This window comes from Rhinoraja longicauda, chromosome 16, assembly GCF_053455715.1.
Source record: "Rhinoraja longicauda isolate Sanriku21f chromosome 16, sRhiLon1.1, whole genome shotgun sequence".
Classification (NCBI taxonomy): Eukaryota; Metazoa; Chordata; class Chondrichthyes; order Rajiformes; family Arhynchobatidae; genus Rhinoraja; species Rhinoraja longicauda.
In genome coordinates this window covers 29,642,673-29,666,486 of record NC_135968.1, presented here as the reverse complement: position 1 = coordinate 29,666,486, position 23,814 = coordinate 29,642,673, and the positions used below count along the sequence as shown (strand labels likewise).

The following is a 23,814-nucleotide window of genomic DNA, read 5'->3' as shown; positions in this document are numbered from 1 at the left end:
TTATGATTCTGTATTCACATCGAGTCTTTCATATTCTCAAAATGTCTCAAATTGCTCCATATCCAATTAATTTAGTTATATCTGAGGATCTAAGATGTATTTAGTGTGGTTTAATAAAGAAGCAATCACTTAGCACATCAGCAGATGCTAGAAATAACATGAATGGCCAGCTAATGACCTGATATTGTTAATCAGCAGAGAAGCAACTTCACTAGCCATTGGCTTCAAAGAAAGTAGCCCTCGACGTGCAGAAATCTTTTTGCGAGCCTTTTTCTGATGTCTGCTGATATTAAGTGTTAGTTCAAAAGAATTTAAAAGAATTTATCATCTGTATTCCTGCAAAATTTACCTTGGGCTGAGTGATGAATGTGGGATAAAAACTATCTGAAAACATTCTTCCTCATAAAACTGCAATGCAATGGTTTTCATTTCCATTTGAACAAGTAAAATTGGGCTTCAATTTGATAAAGAACCCCTCAGAATTGCCTTGAATATCCAATTTAGGTTATATGCAGTATATGCTCCACTCCTGGAGTGGGCTTTGACTCACAGAACATTGTGGTAATCGTGCTACCAACTGACGTAGAACTTGGAGAATGAAACCACTGAATATTGGAGGAAAGATCTCATGACTGAAGGTATAAGGTCAGGGATAGACACAAAAAGCTGGATAGAGTCTGCAGATAGAGCTCAGCGGGTTAGGCAGCATCTCAGGAGAAAATGACCAGGTGACATTTCGGGTCGAGACCCTTCTTCAGACTGAGAGTCAGGGAGAAGGGAAACGAGAGATATAGATGATAATGTAGAGAGATTTACTGTAGAACAAATGAATGAAAGATATGCAGAAAAGTAACGATGCTAAAGGAAACGGGCCATTGTTGCTGTTTGCTTGGAGAGAACGAGTTACACACAATGAGACTCAACAAGACGACTTTGAAGCTGGTACGGCTTGGATCGGGGAGGGATGGAGAGAGAGGGAATGCAGGAGTTACTTGAAGTTAGATAAATCAATAGTCATACCACTGGGTTGTAAGCTGCCCAAGCGAAATATGAGGTGCTGTTCCTCCAATTTGCGTTTAGCCTCACTCTGACAATGGAGGAGGCCCAGGACAGAAAGGTCAGTGTGAGAATGGGAAGGGGAATTAAAGTGTTTGGCAACCAGGAGATCAGGTAAGTCCAGGCAGACTGAGTGAAGGTGTTCAGCGAAACGATCAGGGAATGTCTTTGGACAGCATTAGTAAGCATGCCTTGGCAGCTGAACAAATTCACTGAATTCTTATCTGGGTAAAATGCAAAATTCTACATAAAACATCCATATCAAGTGTTAGTCCAGTTTTAATTTGATTTAACCTGGCCTTTTAAGCAAACATAATTTTTTTGGACAAAATGCTAAGTGCAGTCATTTAACACTGTTCCATTGTAGCTAATTAAGTGTCTGACCCACTTTGTAATGCTATGATAGACAGGGGCTCTTTGAAGTTTATCAGAACTTTCTTTTGACATTCTGCCAGCTGTCAGTGACTAATTTAGAAATAGAAATACATGGTACTTTCTCCACAGTTATTAGGTTAAGCTGACATATTGGCATCCTGCAATACTGTAAAGGCAGTCCAGAAACAAGATCATCGCAAATGCTCCTTTGTAACTCTGACAGAGCTTTAAATGATTAAATTGCTTGAAGAAATTTAAGCCATTACTTAGATGTTGTATATTTCAAAGTTAATTGTATTCCTAGATTAATGAAGCAAGCACTTGCACAACTTGCATTGCACCTTTAAAGTAGGAACCAATGAGCTTCACATTTCAGGACTGAACGGGGTTAAGTGGGGTCACATCAGTGAAGTGGTTAAAATTACTGTTAAGGAGGTAGCTGGGGAAGGGGCAGAGAGATGCCATGTGCAGGAAGTGCCAGATTACTGGGCAAGGTTGCTAAAGGTGTTGATGTATTGGTTGACTGGATGGCGAGGTGGTGGGGGAAATGACGATAGAGTGATAATGGGAAAACTGAGGGGACGTGCAGGAATGTGGAAGCGTTGAATGGTGCAGGGACAGTAAAGTGGACAAGGGGCTTTTGGACCAGAAGGAGGAAACACATCACGATTTCCCTGCTCTCTCTATTCACATCTTTGTCTCTCCAGCCCTAAGGAATGCATATTTATGATTAACAACTGCAAACCTCTTCCATGATTCATTCTTCAAATAATTTCCACATGTCCTCCATTCAATCCCCAATATGTAATCTCCACATCCACTATGACCTCCTTATGACTATTCTCTAACATTGAGCTTGCCAATTCTCTTTGCTACCTGAAAATCACTTCCCGCAAGGAACAATATGTCTGTGATCTGACAGTAAGTGCTACCTTAACGCCATTAATTAATCATGTTTCCAGGTTAACCTATTGAAACCACAACTGCTCAACAAAATATTGGTTACCTTTCAGTGTAGTTTTCTTTAGCCATGCTGCCATGGCAACATGTCGCTGCACGTTGATGGTGGAATTTACACATTCAATAATGAAATAGTGGCTCCAGCCATACATGGAATTTACCTGTAAACAGTCCGTGCGTTCAATCGTGAATGGTAGAGTAATGTACCGAGGCCTGTGGTATTGTTTATAAATGAGTGCAGCGACTAAGACATTAGCTGTAATTGAACACGGTTGAATCTGGAATGCTGCAAGAGTGAATAAGAGCGTCCTTCACAAATCTGTAGTAGAAAGAGAGGGAGATGGTATGCTTGCTGCTCTTTAGTTTAGTTTAGAGATACAGCATGGAAATAGGGCCTTTGGACAGGGGCAAGATGGGGTGAGATGGGGAGAGATGGGGAAAAATAGGGAAAGATGGGGAGAGAGGGGGATCAATCACAAAGGAAAGCTAATAGATGGATGGAAATTGAATACAGAGTTAATTACATTTTCAAGACCAGCGTGAACGCAAGGATTGTTATTATGATGGACTCTGTTATAATGGAACCCTCTGAACATCGAGGTCGCTTATCAATTATTTAGTAGAGAGTGATACTGCACAACATGCCACTTTGATAGGGGGTGCACTGGATGAAGAAACATCCACGACTGTGTATTTTGTGGTCAAATAAGAATTGTCAGGTTGCAGCCTCCTCGAGATAATAATCAGGCAGTGCTTGGAGAGCTTTGGGGTGAAGAAGATAACATTTCTTGGAGGCAACTGTGTAACACAATGAGCTGAAAATGATGTACGTGTAAGAAGGAACTGTAGATGCTGGTTTAAACTGAAGATAGACACAAAATGCTGGAGTAACTCAGTGGGACAGGCAGCGTCTCTGGAGAGAAGGAAAGTGTGACCGTGAAGGAAAGTTTTGGGTCGAGACCGTTTGATACCAGCACAATTAAAACATTTCTAATCTGTTATGAGGTTTAACGGAGGCTAACAGAAAGATTAGCACCAGAATAATTACACCAGAAGACTCTCCCTATTCCTTAACAATTACTCAGATGATACTCTTCGTCCGATGATAATCTTATCATCTGAGGGTGATCAATAAAATACAAATTGGTGCAGTTGAATATAATGTGCTGCATGTCCAAGGAGCCTTTTATTGAAATGAATACCAGGTGTGGAGAGGCTATTTGGAGTGGCTGTAAGCAGGAAGTTGCTGCCTCTTACTGACAGCACCTCCTCGGGAAAAAAGGTTCAGATTTCATTTGATCCTGGATCAAGCAGAACATATTTATGCTCGACAAAAGTATTTCCCATCCAAAAGCCTCCAAACCCCTTTGCTTTAATACGATCCAAACATGTAAATCCTTTGTTACGTGGGGTTCAACAAGTAACTAAGACAACAGGGGAAATTTATCACCTGAGAGCTCCAACTAACAACGCACTAGAGACACAGGAAAATGCAAATACAGCAATTTGAGCAAAAAAAAACAAAGTGCTGAGGAACTTAGCGGGTCATGCAGCATCTGTGATGGGGAATAGACAGACTATGTTTTGTGTCAGGACCTTTATTCAGGTCTGCAGAAGGATCCTGACTCAAAACACAGTCTGTCTATTCCCTACATGGATGCTGCTCCAGCACTTTATTCTTTACTAACAACTAACTAGTTGGCTAGAAGTGCAATTTTCAGATCCATTTCAAACTGCTATATTGGCTGCTGATAATTAAAACTGTTTGAAACAACTTTAACTCCAATTTCAATCCAGTATAGAAGAGAAGTGCATGTCACATTTTTGGACAAAAGATTACAATTTTGCACAGATAACAGAATGCTCCCAAAAGTTCCAAGAATATCAATCCAATGCGAAAATTGAAATCTGAAATTCCAGGCGTATATTTTAAACCCTTATCTTTTCTGATCTTCCCTGCCCTTCCTGCTCAGGTTCACACGGGCATGTTTTGATGCTGCCTGACCCGCTGAGTTACTCCAGCATTTCGTGTCTACCTTCGATTTAAACCAGCATCTGCAGGTTTTTTTTCCCTACACATCAGTTTTGATAGTTCCCCAGTCTAACAAGCTCTTCCACACATTGCTGGCTGGCATTGCAGTACTTCTCGCCCTGCATTATTAAACTTCACTGATCCATTCTGCATTTTAGAGCTTTACATGGAAAATACATTTAAAATATCCATATGCTTTGGGTGTATAGCAGGATGGCTTGGCATTTGATATTACAGATGAGTACCCAAGGTTGATACCCAAATCCAACTCTGCAGAGATTATAAAGTAAATGTTAAAAGAGCCGTGAATACTGTGTAATGCTTCCTGTTTCATTGGCCAAACTAGTAGGATCAAAACAGGATTTCTAAACAGGATACATCATAGACTTGCATTCAACTGCAGGCATCCGAGAAAGGCATTGCTTCATGTCAATTTGTACCCTTGGGGAAGCATTCATAAACCAGGTCACTATATAGGGTAAAAAACCTCATCTAAAATGATCGGAGCAACAAAGGATTAGATGCTGAGAGGGTTCAGATTGACATGCAATCTGGATGACATTCTATTTGGATCTGCCACTGAAGAAGAAACATTTCGTAAATGTTCAAAGCAAAAGGGATTGATGCGTTTGGGCTGCAAATAGCTAAATCAATTACTTGTATTAAAGTTGAAGCCATCATCAAAGCCAGAAAATCTTAACACAATACCATACAGGAATACTCCCAATCTGTTCCAGATCACTGCCAGAGCTTGCCAGAGCAGTAATTCCTCATCACGAAAGCCAACTAAGGTGGTGGGGTTAAATAGCAGCACAAAATGGATGATCTGTATTAGATAGAGCAAATCGCTTAGGGCACCAAACAAATGGTACAACCTGTGACACCTCCAGCAATGCAGCTTGGCCAATGAGTAGCCATATCGTGAGCAGTGAACATGAGATGTCTGTTGTTTGTGCAACACACTGTGACCAAGTGCAAAAAATATTGCGCTCAGATCGCGGCAGAAGCATTGGCGGATATGTTGAGAGTTATAAGGTCTCATCTGCATTTGCTGAGAAGACCATTCTGGCCAAACCTGCTGTGGTCCATATAACATTTGAAGTCTGCTATTCTCATGATGATGTGGGCCAAACTACCATGTGGATAGGATTATGACGGAGAATCGAGTGCATGTCAGCAAAATGCTATGGTGAGCGCCTTGTCAAGATTACATTACAAAAACATCACAAATATAGAATAAATGCAATTTATATTCTCCAGGTGATGGAAGACGATTTCCCATTTCAATGGAGGAAATACCCAGAGCTGCAAGGAAATGCCTTGCTTTGAAGCAATGTATGAATACACTTTAAGTGAATGGACAGATCCCGACATAGGACTGAATGAAAACATGAAACTGTCTCATCATAGGGACCATGAACTGCACACACTACTGTTGTATAAAGTACGGACTTTCTGAAGATGCTGTGTCAGATAATGCTCCACAGTTCAGATTGTTTTACATGAACTGGTCTAATTAAAATAATGGAGTGAAACATTATTTCATAAGGTCATGTGATAGGAGCAGAATTAGGCCATTTCACTTTGTCTTAACCCACCTCCCGCACCTCTTCAAATAGAGAAACAGAAAGATCAGTTTGAATGTTAAAGGATACATTGATTAAACAGAGGTAACCTCTAACAACCCACCCACCCTCCCACATTTCTCTCCCCCACCCACCGCTGTGCTCCACCTGGACTCGCATCCATCTCTCCCCCTCCTCTTACATTCTGTAACTCTTCAATTGGTCTGTCTCACGCCTTCTGCTCTGATCTCAAGCCTTTGTTCCACCCATCTGCCTATTCCCCCACCTGTGTCCACCTATTACCTGCCATGCTTTGTCCTGCCTCTCCTCTCTCTGAGCTTTCTTCCCCCTGCCCCCCCTCACTCCCCCCCCCCCCCCCCTCGCCCCCAGTCAGTCTGGAAAGCTCCCAACCCGAAACATCACCTATCCATGTTCTCCAGAGATGCTGTCTGAACCATTGAGTTACTCTAGCACTTTGTGTACTTTTGATCATTCAGATTTTGGAAGGCCGATAAAATTTAATTGTATATTGGTCACTTTTGCAAAGTGAGCATTAATACTGTGCAGCAGAAATAAAACTATTGTCTCCGCCTATTAATGTGGGGCAATGGCGTCAATTTTTCATTTCATTTCTGATTTCGTTTATTGGTGCATTTAAGGTTTTTATTTGGAAAAAAATAAGTATTTTGCTTATTGGTGAAAACAACTTTGGACAACCTTATCATATTTCAGTTGCTCTGGCAAACTGCAACTACATCGATGCTATCAGTAATATTACATGAATATTCAAAGTGTTCTTTACAAGCTGCCCAGAAATTGGGTTTAGGAACATAGGTGAACCCTCCACACATGATATCCAGTTTGTTTTCTGTGACCAAGTCTGGTAACTGTCTAGTTGAATACAGAAGCCTTTGAGAAAATTGCTGTGCATTTACTAATCTGAGCTTCATCTCATTAGACAGTCATATCACTGACTATTTTACTACAAGCGCTTCAATCTTTGAGTATTAACATTAAAGTACTTCAAAAGCCTACTTTAAAAAGTCATTTCCCTCCCCACACTGATAAATCTCCATGCTTACGATGTAACGGCTAGCATGCAGAATTAAACATTTTGCTTGCAGATTGCCGCACTTGTTTTTTAAAGCACATCAATCCAATTTGTCAGTGGCACACAGTTTGGAAGAGTAAAAGCATGTGAAAATGAAGCAAGAAACTGATAGTGTGTGTGATTATCTAAAGATGTTCAATTTAAGGATTTTCATTCGAGAGACTGTGAGGCCTCGTGCCAATTTTGTGAACAATCTCCTGTATTTAACCAAGCAACTAACAGCCTTAATAAAAGAAAACAACTCAAGTGTTGTGCTACAGGAGATCACTTCTGATACTAAATCCTTATTTCAGGCAGATAGCAGAGAAAGTTCACTTCAACCTCTGTGCCAATTTGAAACAAAAACGACAAGAAAGTCACAATCACTGCCTCTTTAAAAGAAGTAACTTCTGACACCAAGCTGAAAATCACATTAAACATATAAAATCATGAATGAGCTTTACAATGTAGCCCATTGTATCAGTAAACAAACATGTTATGTGAACCCATAATTTAGTTGAGTTTTTAATTTAGTTGCATGTTGAGAGAAACAAAATTGATGCCTCTTACTGACGGAAATATATGTTTATGTCTGAAATTGTGGTAAACAGTAAGAAAAATACCCTGAATCTAACAAAAAAATGAAGCCTATCACCACTAAATGCAACTAGTCAGTGGTTCATGCACGATATCTGATATTTCAAGCTTATTTCTTAAAATAAAATAGAAAGTTGATATTATAAAATAAATTGAAAACATGAGATTTTTAATCTATGCAAACAAAATGGAATGGCATTTATTAAGTCAGTCTTGGGAATTTTTTTCTCATATAATATTGGTAAAGATTCAAGCCTCATCTATGAGTAGGAACTACAAGGAAACACAATGTGATGATAGGCATTTGCTTTGGAGTGGGTTCACTACCTTGAAGAAATGAAGAATGTACTCTATTTCTACTAAATAGAATTTGACATTGGAATATCTTTAAATCATAAATCAAAGCACTAAATATCGTGAATCCACTTATAAGGCAACTATTATATCTCTCAAAGGAATCAATGACTGAAGTGAAGTCAATCCTATAGAAACATAGAAAATAGGTGCAGGAGTAGGCCATTCGGCCCTTCGAGCCTGCACCACCATTCAATACGATCATGGCTGATCATCCAGCTCAGTAACCTGTACCTGCCTTCTCTCCATACCCCCTGATCCCTTTAGCCACAAGGGCCACGTCTATCATTCAGACACAGCAGCAACTTTTCCACATAGATTGCACACGGTTGGGCAGTAGGTTAATTGGCTTTAACTCGTCTCTCATCTGATCACTAAGAAAGGCAGAACAAGACCTGGTAGCATTCATGAAGGAAATATTCAAAAAAACAAAGATGATGTAATAATTAAGCTAAATACATGCAATACATTGCAATCATACTTCATCCATTTTACTTCAAATAATACAAACCTTTACATTAGAAAAATACAATTAAAAAAATTGATATTAAGAAATCTAATAACATATTCAGATGTCAAATAAATGTTATTATTAACCACCTAGTGTATGAATATTACCTTTGGGTGAAAGAAATAAAAAACGATATTCAGCAATTTCCAAAGAGCAGACAGGAGACTATTGGTTCAAAACAATAACTTAACAGTGACTCAAAGATACTGGCACACAAATATTTGCTTAAGAAATCAATCGTATGAACACTGAACACCCTAACTTCAAGCAGAAGCCTCCATCTCTTCATCCCGCACCAGGGTGAGCACACATTTCTCTTACCACCACTGTCACCTATTGGTTTCCCCTCCTCTTTATGCTAATCCCCAACATGTCCCATCTCCAGATTCCCTACATTCGCCCCTCTGCCCCTGCCACTCTGTATCCTTCCACCCATATCCTACTCTTCAGCCTTTGTCATTATCTCTGCACTTCTGCATTCACTCCCTCCTCCCCTTGTATCCACCCATCATTTGTCAGGCTTTGCCCCATCCCAACCTCCTTTTTTCCAGCTTTCACTTTGCTGCCCCATCAGCCTGAAGAAGGATTCCGACCTGAAATGTCATTTCTCCATCTCCCTTCACTGACAGCACATAGAATTTTCAGCACAGGAACAGGCCCTATGACCCATGGTGCTGCCCAAGATGCTGCTTGACCTGTTGAGTACATCCAGCACTTTGCTTTTAGCCCAAGATTTCAACATCTGGAATTACTTGCGTCTCCAAGGTTGTGGCATTGCTGGTAGGGCTAACAATTCTTGCCCATGCCTAATTGCTTTTTTGAAATATTGCTGGCCATGTAGTCAAGGTGTTCCCGTGATTGCAACCCCAGTTACTTTATAATGTGCTCCAAGAATACAGTGGTACATGGCAAACACGTATTATTCACAAACATTCCTACAAGTAAATGGAACATGTAGCATCAGAGAGAGTAAACAATGCAGCAATGTTGAGGAGCTGGATTGAAGGGTGAAGGGAAGGGGATGAAGACAAAGAGTGAGTGGGAGGGGAAAAAGGAGAGATGGGGGTTGGAGAGGAGAGACAGCATATACACAGAAGATAGACAAAAGTAAAAAAAGTAAAATAAGAGACACAGTTCTGATGGAAACAGACATTTCAGCATGAATAAATAATTGTACTGGAGAGACCTGGGCTGTGAACCATTCTGCATATACTGGAGGGGTCTCATAGTATATTAGGGTGACAAGAAGCAGTAGAGGGAAAGGGAGAAGGTTAAATGGTGGACCAAATGGACTGAAAATAATTGCACTTAAATATAATGCTATTGTCTAATATGAAATAGAATTAATCTTTATTAAACTATACATTAGATTTTAAGTAGCAATGTATAATACCTTCAAATTTTCTCCTGATAAATATAAACTAGATACGGTTTACAATTTATATAGTCCAAGTGTGTTTAATTCTTTCAGATTAGACTTATCTCCTACTGGTTCCTTAAAATAAATAGGCAGTACTGATGATTTGCATTGCACAGAGATTTGCAGAAGGTAATGTTTCTCGAATGCTGATTGTTAGGACAGCTCTTATTTTTCTTCATTAATTAAAAAATACCTTTGTTGAGAATGCGCAAGTTTTTTTTGAGATTCTCTGGATAAAGACACCGAAGAAAAGAGCAATTAGTCTGCGCTGTTCTTACGCTATTTAAATGGCATCAGCAAACTCCCTTGTGCTTAAAAAAAAGCCAAAATAAATATATTACAAAATCTGTCACTTCCAATCCCAGCACCAGCGAGTTCAGTCCTGTAATGCTGCATCGTTTCAAGACAAGAGGGTGTGAGGGATCGAATTTCCCCCATTGGGAGCAGCTTTCCCTACTCTTGTGACTTTAGGGTAAACCACCACACCCGATATAACCAGCACTCTGTCAGCCACTGGAGTGTCGGCAAGGAACAGATATGAGAGGGGGCCAACAGAGAGCGGGGAGGTGGGGAGTGCAGTGAATTTCCTCGTGCAAAGGACACAGATCAGGACGTTTCCAGAGAGGTGCGAGGAAGGACATGAGTACCCTCAATGATCGCTTGCGCTTTGAGAACAAGTGCACCTTCCACAAGTGAATGCAAAATAAACATTTATCAAAGATGGAAGGCTGCCTGGGTAGCCAGAGAAGCTGTGAGCAGCGGTGTTGCGTGTGACATACCTCACCAGAGAAAGCCAGGTTTCTGAGAGCAAGAGTGAGCCCAACTTTCACTCTGAAACCATTGCGTTATTAGCATTGTGCAACGATTTACCCCTGTCTCAGAATGTGGGATAAGGAATATCCTTATATCCACCATCTTCATCATCTTCCAATACCTCATTCAGATGCTTTAAACTCTCACTCAGAACTAGCAATGGGCAGATGAATGGTTAACTCTTACCTCAGGGGTGAGGTATTTACTAATCATTTCTTGTCCTTTCTCTTCCCGTTTTTCATCTGGCATAACTTCGTACTCTGCCTGGGAACAAATAATAAGGTGTGTTAAATCATGGAAAGGAATAGTTAAGAGAACATTGAAGTTTCACAATCAGCACAAACTGTCCCATTACCAAATATAAACTTTGGATTGTGGGCTATTGGATATTCTCTGGCCCCTGAGTGATTTCTAAATAACTATTAGATTTAGATTTTGGAGATACAGCACGGAAACAGGCCCTTCGGCCCACCGAGTCCGCGCCGCCCAGCGATCCCCGCACATTAACACTATCCTACACACACTACGGACAATTTTTACATTTACCCAGTCAATTAACCTACATACCTGTACGTCTTTGGAGTGTGGGAGGAAACCGAAGATCTCGGAGAAAACCCACGCAGGTCACGGGGAGAACGTACAAACTCCGTACAGACGGCGCCGGTAGTCAGGATCGAACCTGAGTCACCGGCGCTGCATTCGCTGTAAGGCAGCAACTCTACCGTTGCGCCACCGTGCCGGTACATACAAGTTATAATTTTATTTAGCACAGAAATTATTGTGATCTTCACAACTGAGATGCAATTCCACATAGATTGGAGCAATGCAATTAGAGCTAATATGTTCTGTACATGAGAGAAACAAGAGTCCAGCACTATGGCTTTTTGTAATGAAAAAAGTCACACAATTGAACTCCTCAATACTTGGAGAAGGAGAGACATGATGCAGTTTATTTAGATGTGTAAACGGATCAGGCAGTAGGTTACTTAACTTTAAGCTACAAGTGAGGAACTGAATGAAGAAACGATTGGATACATTGCAGTATATCTGCAATATTCAGAAGGCTTAGCTGACGGCATGAAGCAGACCTTCATAACATTTAATTATTACAAAAGAAAAAACAATTTACAGCACATGCTATATCTTCAAATTTTCAAAAATGTATTAATCTTTCAGCAATTTTCATTATGTTACAACTCTCCCTTACTCCATCGGATTTTTGCTGATAACATGCTAAACAAATGGACAACTTGAAGGTTGCCATTAGACATTAAGTATAATCTCAGCAGTGCACTATTTTGTGATTACAGATCAGTAATCAGATTACCAACTCAACACATACCAACATTAGCTTCCATTGGACTATTGTCCATTTTCCACAATTTTAATCCTCTCCATATGTGGTGAAACCCTGAAATGGAACCCCCAAGGAAGAAGGAAACAAGGTCACCCCAGGAACAACTGGAGAAGAGATGTCCAGGCAAAAATGTCTGGGAGTGGACTCAACTGGGGAGATCTCAAAAGAACCGCCAACAACCGAGTGAGGTGGAGGACATTTGTCAATGGCCTATGCTTCCTAGAGGATCAAAGGGCTTAAGAAGAAGAATTCTTGTGCAGGAAGGAACTGCAGGTGCCATTTTGTACCGGATAGACACAAACTGCTGGAGCAACTCAGCGGATCAGGCAGCATCTCTGGAGGAAAAGGATGGGTGACGTTTTGGGCAGGGCCGTTTTTACAGCATTATGGGCCCCCGGGCAAAGCAGTGTACTGGGGCCCCTACCATTACTCTCCCCCACCCCCCTTTCCCTACCAGCCCCCCCCTGTCGTGCCGGCGAAAAGCACTTACCGAAAAGCACTTAGCGATGGACTTAGGGTGCTACATTGTTGCGAAAAGCACTTACAGATCGCTGTGAGCCTTAGTGACCGAACTATCCTTAGTGACCGAAAATGTTGCGAAAAAAGCACTTATTGAACCTACATTTTTAAAGTAGTATTTATTTATTGCAAGTCACTTAACATACACAGATCAGCATGGGGCCCCTATGCTCGTGGGCCCCCGGGCAAGTGCCCATCAGGCCCATGCGTTAAGACGGCCCTGGTTTTGGGTCGGAACCATCACACTGAAAGTAGAGGGGGTGGGATCTAAAGGTGGGAAAAGGCCAGGACAAATCTAGGCTGGCAAATCTTGTGTTGATTACTGTAGGACACTTCACCAATTGCTTTCCTTCCAACTCACTTTTTGACTTTACACGTCAATCAGAATCAACAACTTGAGGTCTTGGCTTGGTGATCTAGTCATCCACCGGCGGGAGTGTAATTGGCATCTAACCTACTACTGCCAGTCCAGAGAGGATATTAGAAAGGAAAGCTAGATTGTGTGCACACCAGATGGCTCATCCAAGGTCATGCACCTCCACCAGGATCCCCCTGTTTCTTGTTACATACGGAAGGAACCCCCACAGAATGTAGAAGATTATTGCAGTTAGTATGATTAGCAATAGTAGCCAGCTACCAAACATTGCTAATTCATTCTAGAAAATTCGAAACTCTATTCTGATCTAAGATTAATTTGAGTTTAGTTTAGTTTAGAGATACAGTGCAAAACAGGCCCTTTGGCCCACCGAGTCCGCACAGACCAGTGATCCCCGCAAACTAACACTATCCTACCCACACTGGGGATAATGTACAACTATACCAAGCCAATTAGCCTACAAACCTGTACGTCTTGGGAATGTGGGAGGAAACCAGAGCACCCGGAGAAAACCCATGCAGGTCACGGGGAGAACGTATAAAACTCTGTAGACAGCATCCGTAGTCAGGATCGAACCTGGGTCTCTGGCGCTGTAAGGCAGCAACTCTACCACTGCACCACTGTGCCGCCCAATTACTCTATAAAAATCTGGGCAAACCTTACATTTACTCGTTGTAAATCAAATTTCACCGTACCTTAATTAGTACATGTGACAATAAACTGACCTTGAAACCTTGAATTCAATGCACATTTTTCACATAATAGAGAGGACTTCTGGTGGTTCTTACACCATCCTGACTTGGGAATATACTGCCATACCATCACTTACATTGGTTCAAAACCCTAGAGGACCCTACTTCGCAGCACAGCAGGAGTATCTTTGTCATGAAGACTGCAGAGATACAATTAGGCAACTCAAAACCACATTCTCTAGGGTAATTAGGGATGGGCATTAAATTCTAGCCTCCCAAGTGTGTCCACATCAGAGAAAAAATGGCTTTGAGTTCAGATGTTTAAACTTCAGATTACTGTCTCAGAAGGAATTCTATTTGAAATGAGGGAGTTGCCACCCAGCAATATTCTAAAAACTGCCGCTGAGAAAAGGACATTTTTATCACAAGTCGACAATTTATTTTTGTGGTTGAAAACATTTCAAATCTGTAAAACGATTTCATTAAAGTTATTTTTAAAGTTAATGGCATTGTCAAGATGGGAACAAGATAAGCAGAAGGTTTCCAGCGGCCTGCACCCATGCCCTTGGGAATCTCAATTTGCAGCGGCAGATAATACAGCCTTGAAAGTTCATGTATTTATTTCTCAACATCCTCACAACGAAATTTTTTAAATGATATTAATGACAAACTAAAGCTGCCAAATCACTTTTACAAGGAATTGACGATTCCTAATGGCTGCATGACCATTGCCCTTACTTTCCATCATTCTTACTTTTGATACTTTCAAGTATACAGCCAGTTTCATTATCTTTAACCTTCTGTGCAGTATTTTTATTGCTGAAAACTAATCCATAAAACTTATAACACTGACATGTCCAATGCAATTTTTTCACTGTCATGTGCCCATTATTTGAAGAGCATTTCTCTGCAGAACAAGTTAGTCACTTATTATCATCAAAGAACTTTGAGATGTTCTGTCAGCTGTAATTAGGTGTTACATAATTACAAATCTTCCACAGCGCACATTACATCACTCTGCCTTTCATACCGATGAACTGCTTTCCATGTGTTTGCAACAATGCAAAAATATTCAAAACCTGCTTATAGTTCGGCTTAACATTATACGGTGGCATTGGTTAGATATCAGTCCACGGTATTCCCATTTTCAAGCCCCATTTCAATCTCCCTGCTCCATTACTCTATGTCCTGAAATTATGGATTAAAAAACATCCTTTTATGGTTTTATGACCAACTGCAATAGGATTCCTAACTTATCAAGACAGCTGTTTCCTGTTAATAACAAAGATACACACAAAATGCTGGAGTAACTTTGCGGGTCGGGTAGCATCTCTGGAGAAAGAGTAGACGCGTTTCGGGCTGGAACCCATCTTTGGAGTCAAAGTAGAGGTGGGGGGTGGGGGAATACACTGGTGGTGAGAAAAGGCCAGACCAAATCAGGACCGGCAACAGATGACCTCAAGAGCCCATAATGGCCCATTGTTAGCTGGGGAAGGTGTGATAACAAGAGGGATATAAGGATGCGACCAGAGGAACTGATAGGACAACTAAGGTGGGGGAGTAGGGGGGATGGGGGGAGGGAGGGAGGTGGGGGGGGGGGGGGGGGAGAGAGAGGGGAGGGGAGGGAATGCAGGAGTTACATGAAATGAGAGAAATTAACGTCCATATCGCTGGGTTGTAATCTGCCCAAGCGAAATATGAGGTGCTGTTCCTCCAATTTCCCATGTGGCCTCCCTTTGACTGTGGAGGAGGCCGAGGACAAAAAGGTCAGCCATTACAATGCTTCGAGTTGTGCCATAAGATAGGAGAACACAGGAATTCGAGTAGGCCATTCAGTCCCTCAAGTTGCTAAATTTCAATGCTATGATGCACACAAGTCCAGTGGCACTATTGCATCCATCATGTTACCATAAGAAAGCCTCAAACAGTTTACATAAGTTTATAAAGTGGAAACGATATTTCAGCTTTATTTATATATAGATTCCTGACCCTCCGAGATAAACAAAGACACTTTCGACATTATTTTCCAGCTATTTTTTTAATTTATATACATACTCGCAGTTTGGAAGACTTCATGCAATTCTAGTTCAGCCAAAAACAGGAGCTCTAGGACTCAGAGTAAGAAGTAAACACACTAAATATGTCTCCAGCAAACATACTTTTGCTCATTAAGCAACAGGAAATGAGCGCTCAAGAGACATTGACCTACAGGTCCAAACATTTTTTTGGCTAAACAAATCAAGATCAATTAGTTTATGAATGCAGAAATGCAGTTAAAAATGTGGAGTACAAAACAACATTTGTAATGTTTGAATAAGAAATTGCAAAGATGATAATATTTGCTGTCTAATTCATATTTCTGTGCTATTTGTGACCAATTCCTAATTGAACTATGATGGTTGTTGCTGCATGCCATTATTTTATATGTATATTATCTAAAATTAAAAATGCATCAGTCTAGGTGGTAATGATGTCAGGGCAAAACACTTTTTGGAACACATAGCTTACATTCCAACAGGGAACGGCTCATTGCTGTGAGATAGCTATCTCAGAATTTATAACGTGGAAGTAACCATTAGATCGAAATTGTCCAGGACAGCATAGATGCGTTTTTCAAACCTCCTCTGCCCCTTTTGTAGCCTTCAACACATCCACTGCATTTCTTATTGGATTTAGGACTTTCTCATAATTCTAATCCAGAGTTTCGGTCTCTCCCCAATCTCGTCCCCAAGTGGAAGTGCCTTTTCTACATGTACTTTATCATATATCATCATAACTTTAATTTTATCTACTGGGTCACTGCCAGCTTTCCCTTTCCTACAGTAAGCAGTCCCAGCTTGAGCCTTTCCTGGCAAGTACAAGCCCTCAGTTCTGGCATCTTCCACTCACAGTTCATTAAATAGTGAAACAGTCCATGCCCATTACCAGAACATTCAGACTGGGGCTGGAAAACAAGAATCATTCACTCAGTTCCACAGCCATACGGTGATCATCTCCAGCGGGAGTAAGTCTACCGATCCATCCACGACAGTCCCTGGTTTACAATTACCCAGAGAAGCCATGTTAAAACTGTGGCCACAAAAGCAGGTCTCAGGCTGGGCACCCTGCATCCTGTGATTGCCCCGCCCCCGTTTCCGAGATGATTGCCGTTTCAACAAACCTCAGGAAAATGAACAAAATCCAGTAAAAGAAGCCAATTTGATTGCTATCCTATCTTTCCCCCTAAACATTTACAACCTTCACCACAGACCCGTACAAGTGACAATGCAGCAATTTGCCGACATTTCTTCAACCTCCCAAATCCCCAACCACCATGGTCTTGGAGGCAGGAGTGGATATGTCACCACAGAGCAAGTTCCTTATCAAATCATAAAGCATTCCATCTCAGAAATACATTGTCATCACTCTCCAAGTCTAAATCTTAAAGTTCCATACGTTACAATGTCTAAGACAGTGGTTTGCTATTGTCTGTGGGCAATTAGGCGTGGGCAATAAATTTGAACTTTTCCAGCTGTACCGACTTCACTCAATGAATAAGAAGATATCAATCTTTTGTGCAGCTCTATTTAAATAAAAATTTAGAACATTGATGCAACATGAACATCACTGGCACTGGCAATATTTATTACCCATCCATAATTGCCCTGACAAGGTGACGGTGAGCCACATCCTTGAAGTGGTGCAGTCCACTGGCTAAACACAAATGCCACGGAGGAGCGGATCACTTGCAGAAGGATCTTCTATTCCGGGAATAGACTTTGGATGAAAAATCTCAACTAGGAGAACAATTTTTTTCCAATATTACCTCCTTGTTTTGAAATACGTTTATTCTTCTTAGAAGTGTGGCATTGACTTGCTTCACAGAGATGGGTTCAATCCAGACCTCATGTTTGTGTGGAGTTTGCAAGTTCTCCCATGGGTTTCTTCTGGGTGCTCCGGTTTACACCCACATCCCAAATACATGCGGGTTGGTAGGTTAATTGGCCACTGAAAATTGCCCCTAGGCTGTAGGTGAGTGATAGAATTTAGTGTGAGTTTAGTGTGTGAGAAGAATAAAAATGGGAATTAATGTAGGACTAGTGTAACATGGATGGATGATGGTTGGTGCGGACTGGACAGGTCAATGGATCTGTTCCCATCCCGTAATGCTAATCAATAATGAAAAGTTATTTTGACAATGTAAATTGTTATTCAGATCTCCAAATCAAAGCAGAAATGAGTCATCCTGTGCAGAAATGAATAATCTGGACTAGCTGTCCAGATTAGTGAGAATTCACCAGAGCTTTAGTGAGAGTGAGAGAAAGTGCGAGAGAGCGAGGGAGAGAGGATGGAAGAGTGAGAGAGAGAGAGGGAGAGAGAGAGGGAGAGAGAGGAAGGAGAAAAGAGATTGGCAAGGAGCGGCGTACATGTGTGCAGACTAAAAGAGGCAGGAAAGTAACATCCATGAACAGATCCACATTTTAAAAAAAGACCAAGAGTTACAGGTTAACACGGCTATGAGAAAAACAGACAAAAGTATTGGAAACAGTTTTTGAAAGAACCAGGCACAAATGCTATGGAAAAGAAATACAATGGCAGAAGGTGAAAGATACAGACAGAATGAAACAATAAAATACAGGGGAGGAAATTGTGAGACAGCTACACAGCCACAAGCACTGACAGAGAGGGTGGGAGATGTGCCTTGACTCAATTTCAGATTGAAATATGCATTGGAAAACGGTTCACTCGATGTTAGTTTTCAAATTGCATACTCATACATTTGTCTAATCTGTGATTTGTAGGTCTAATGCTAAACTCCACTGATGGCATACTCCCAAGAGTTTTAAACAAATTACTTGGTCAAAATTAAGGCAGCATATGTGACTCGTTCAAACTTGGCACTCGATCATATTTTGAGTTGGTTCATTCAAAGATCATTAACCCTCACATGTGTTTGCTAGAGAACTAGAGATCCAAAGAGAATTTGAGGCACAAAGGGAAGTTATTTGATCCATGGCATGTTGCAAAAGAGATGCCCAGTATAAAAGATGCCCGATCTGCCAGTGCAAGGTTTTTGCATCCTGCAGTGTCATAGCTCTTTACATCTATTTTCTTTTAAAATATATGAGGGGTGCAGATCTCAGGATGTAATATTTCTTAGGTTGCCAAACATTTTAACTGACCCTTCCCATTCCCATACAGACCTTTCTGCTCTGGGCCTCCCCCACTGTCAAAGTAAGGCCACAAGCATATTTTGCTTGGGCAACTTACAACCCAGCGGTATGAACATTGATTTCTCTAATTACAAGTAACTTCTGCATTCCTCCTCCACCACCCTGGTCTTCCTGCTAGTACCACTGTTCGCTTACTTGGTTCCCTGTCATTAGCACATCTTCCCCAGCCAACAATGGACCTTTATGGGCTCCACCCTTCCTGAGGTCGTCTGTTGTCGACCCTGTTTTGTTTTGGCCTTCGCTATCTTTCAGTCTGAAGGGCTCCGACCTGAAACGTTACCTATTTCTTTACCCGAGATGCGGGCAATCCTGCTGAGTTACTCCAGCGTTTTGTGTCTATCTTGTAATATTTCTTACTTTTTCTGCACTTTTAATTACTTTAAATCCATGACATCTGTGTTTTGACCACTATTTAAGGGGAGATGGGTCCTTCCTCTTTGCACTATCTAGGCCCCTCATAATTTTCTGCATCTCAACCACATTGCTACTCAGCCTTCTGTTCTGAAGAAAACAACCCCAACTTTCCAATGCTGGCAATATCTTTGTACGGTTCCTCTGTACCCTTGCCAATGTAATCACACCTTTCCTGTAATGTGATAACCAGAATTAGTGAGGCATACTGTTCCACTATAAACTTAAGTCTGAAGAGGTTTTCAGACCAGAGACATCGCCTATCCATTCCTTCCACAGATGCCGGCTGATTTACTGAGATACTCCAGCACTTTGTGTTTTCAGCAAGATTCCAGCCTCTGTATCTCCTTGTGTCTCCAGTATAACCTTCCTGCAATTACATTCTATACTTTTACCAATTAAGGTCACAACGGTAGAGTTGCTGCCTTACAGCACCTGAAACCCGGGTTCAATCCTGACTACGAGTGCTGTCAGCATGAAGTTTGTACGTTCTCCCTGTGAACGCTTGGGTTTTCTCTGGGTGGTTTGATTTCCTCCTACATTCCAAAGACCTGCATGTTTTTAGATTAAATGGCTTCGGTAAAATTGTAAATTGTCCCGAGTGTGTAGGATAGTGCTAGTGCATGGGATGATCGCTGGTCTGCATGGACTCGGTGGGCCGAAGAGCCTGTTTCTGCACTGTATCTCTAAACTAAACTAAAACCAATAAAGGAAAGCATTTCATAAATGTTTTTAATCACGTATTGACCAGTCCTGGTAACTTTAAGGTTTTATGGACATAGGTGCCTGCTCTCCACACACTAGAATCCGGTCGGTGCCTTGTTGCACCTCTCCAAATGCTTTACCGCACAACTCCATTTACTGCTTTGCTGCCAATTGGCCAGTTTGCAGTCTAAAGCTTTTCTCCGCATTACCAACCAGACCACTAATTTTTGTGTTGACTGCAAACTTCTTTATCAAACTCCATATTTCAGTTTTAAAAAAATCATTAATCTGTATTACATAAAGCAGGAGACCAAGTAGTAAAGCCTGCGGTATCCCAAAGATGACAACCTTAACACAGGAAACACCCGACAACTGTAACTCAGTGGGGCTTGCAACCAACTACATTTTGAATCCTATTTGACTCTCTTCCTTTCAGCTTCATATTTTAACATATTTCAACAAGTTGTTCGACATTAAAAGTCTTGCTAAAATCCACAACGATGCACTGCCTTCAGCAAACCTCCCTGTTAGCTCTTCAAAAAAATCCAACAGGGTTAGCAGGTGAGGATCTTCCCTTAACAAATCAACACTGTTTGCTCCCCATCATACAGTGGCTAAAGCACGGAGACAGGCCCTTAGGCCCACCGAGTCCGTGCTGACCAGCGGCCCCCAATTGAACTTGGTTCTCTGGCACTGCAGAGCAGCAACTCTACTGCTGCACCACTGTGCCGCACCCAAAGTTATGCACTGCCTTGACAATAGATTCCAAAAATGTACCCATCACTGCTCTGTAATTACTCATTTAATCCCTTATTTCCTACATAAACAATGGTACACCATTAGAAGATTAAACAAAAATGTATACCTGCTCTTCAAACATTGAAAATGATTTGACTGTTATAGTGATGGGTTGTGTCAAATTTACAACAAAGATATGCTGCATGGGAAGAGGCCATGTGGACCCACCTGTATTAATCCAATCTTCCAGCACTTGACATTGAGTTTCCGTTTAGTTTATTGTCATGTGCACAGTGAAAAGTTTTTGTTGTGTGCTAAACAGTCAGCGGAAAGACAATACATGATTACAATCGAGCTGTCCTCAGTGTACAGATACATGATAAAGGGAATAACATGAATAACATTTAGTGCACGATAGAGTCAGTAAAGTCCGATCACAGATAGTCTGAGGGTCTCCAATGAGGTAGAAAGTAGTTCAGGTCTGCTCTTTAGTTGTGGTAGGATGGTTCCATTGCCTGATAACAGCTGGGAAGAAACGGTCCCTGGATCTGATGGTGTGCGTTTTCACAATTCCATATCTATTGCCTGATGAGGGAAGAGTGAAGAGGGGGAGGCCAGGGTGCGACATGCCATTGATTATGCTGGTGGCCTTGCTGAGGCAGCGTGAGGTATAAACAGAGTCAATGGAAGATAGTTTGGTTTGTGTGATGGTCTGGGATGCATCTATAATTCTCTGCAATTTCTTGCGGTCTTGGATGGAGCTGTTCCCAAACCATGCTGTGATGCATCCCAATAAAATGCTTTTTATGGCACATCTGTAGAAGTTGGTGAGAGTTGTTGGGGGACATGTCAAACTTCCTCAGCCTTCTAAGGCGTCCTTCCTGCCTTGGTGATTGGGATACTTCTGAAATGCTGTCAACAAGTCTGTTTCCACTAATCTCTCAGTGCTTTTCCAGATATGCACCACTCTTGTGAAGAAAAGGTTCCCCTCTTCTTTGAAAGTGGCGTCACAGGTAGATAAGGTGGTCATGAATGTTTCCGGCACTTTGGCCTTCATCAGTCAGATTACTGAGTATAGAAGTTAGGAGGTCATGTTACGGTTGTACAAGACATTGGTGAGACTACATTTTGAGTATTGTGTTCAGTTATGGTCATACATTTGTGGGAAAGATGTTGTTCAGCTGGAAAGGGTGCAGAGAAGATTTATGAGGATGTTGCCAGCAGTCGAGGGCCTGAGCTATCTGGAAAGGTTGAACAGGCTAGGACTTTACTTCTTGGAGCACAGGAGGATGAGGGGTGATCATATAGAGGTGTATAAGATCACGAGAGAAAGGATAAATGCAGTCTTTTACTGAGCAATTATCTCCTCCCATATCTGTAACTGATCTATCTCCTGCAAATTGGAGGAACAGCACCTCATATTTCGCTTGGGCAGCTTGCAGACCAGCGGTATGAACATTGACTTCTCCAACTTTAGATAGTTCCTCTGTCCCTCTCTTCCCCTCCCCCTTCCCAGTTCTCCCTCTATCTTCCTGTCTCCACCTATATCCTTCCTTTGTCCCGCCCCCCTGATATCAGTCTGATGAAGGGTCTCGACCCGAAACGTCACCCATTCCTTCTCTCCTGAGATGCTGCCTGACCTGCTGAGTTATCCAGCATTTTGTGAAATAAATACCTTCGATTTGTACCAGCATCTGCAGTTATTTTCTTATATCCTGCAGTAGACTTTGATAGCCTTCCTGTCCGCAACTCCACCAATTTTTGTGCAATTTGCAGACTTACTAACCAACGCATCTATATTTTTGTTCAAGACATATATTACAATCAACAGAAACACCATTGGTCACAAACCTCTAGCTAGAATAACAGTCTGCCACAACTATCTTTTGTTTTCTCGGAGTAAACAAGTCCTTAATCCAAACTACGAAGTCGACATATATCCCATGTATCTTAATCTTCTGGACCAGCCTACAGAAGGTACCTTGTCAAATGCCTCACTAAAGTCCCTAAAGCCAACATTCACTGCCCGACCCTTATCGATCATTTTCATCACTGCCTCAAAAAACTCAATCACCTTTGTAAAACATGACTTGCTGCAGCCATGCTGACTATTTTTAATTAGCCCATTCACTTCCTAATGTGAATAAATCCAATCCCTAAGAATCCTCTCCAAAACTTCCCTCCCATGGTTGTTAGACTCACTGATTATGGATTTCATGGATTATTCCTTTTCCCTTCGTAATCAAAGAAACAATGTTGGTTCTTCTCCAATCACCTGGCACCTCCCTTCACCTGTGGCTGGAGAGGTTCTAAAGAACTCATTTAATACCTCGTCTTCTACATCCTGACTCAAAACTTAAATTCCCTCCTGTATCCTTGAGCATTCCTACCTTCTCCCTTGTTACATTCTTGCTTTCAATGTACATATAAAAAGCAAGTTGGCTCCGACTTGCCAATATATCACATAGCATCCCAGGGAGTTATTCCTCAACAGGCAACTTCCAAAGCTAATTGCTTCAATCCACTACCTACGCATATGTGAAGGCTCACTAAAAAACGTACATTGTGAAAGCATGATCTAACAGCAAAATTCAAGATGTCAGGCACAAAGCCCCAATTACATTATTGTCCTGTGGGGAAATGTTATAATCAACTCACCACCAAGTCAAGAAAATTTATGTAGTGCTGGAGATCGGGCTGAGCTTCACAGAATTGTCGAAAAAGTAGCCTTCCGATTGGCTGTTTCTCACACAGGCTGGAATAGTTCCTCTCTGTGGTCAAAGGAGGGGAAAAAGAACGTCATCATTTGATAGAGCTTCCTTAATTACATCTTAATTTAGGCTTAAGCCCAACTAATTCTCTTTGGCAGTCATTTAGTGCTGCAGAGAAAGCTGTGAAAGGCAGCGATACAAACTGTCAGAAATAAATACTGAAAGTGCATCAACATTAATCCAACAGTTTGAAATATCCTGATTACTCGACAGTTCATGATTAATTTATTCACAAAATGCTGGAGTAACTCAGCAGGTC

General features: G+C 41.4%; 1 protein-coding gene across 1 annotated transcript in view; it reads right to left on the bottom strand.

Moving 5' to 3' along the window:
- Positions 1-23,814, bottom strand: part of LOC144601413 (G protein-coupled receptor kinase 5-like) — a 213,293-nt gene that overhangs the window by 66,928 nt on the left and 122,551 nt on the right. The window contains exons 3-4 of the mRNA XM_078413511.1: positions 23,443-23,555; positions 10,960-11,037 (exon numbers count right to left, since the gene is read on the bottom strand). Of these exons, the coding sequence (XP_078269637.1) occupies positions 10,960-11,037; positions 23,443-23,555 (191 nt within the window). The remainder of the gene's footprint in view (positions 1-10,959; positions 11,038-23,442; positions 23,556-23,814) is intronic.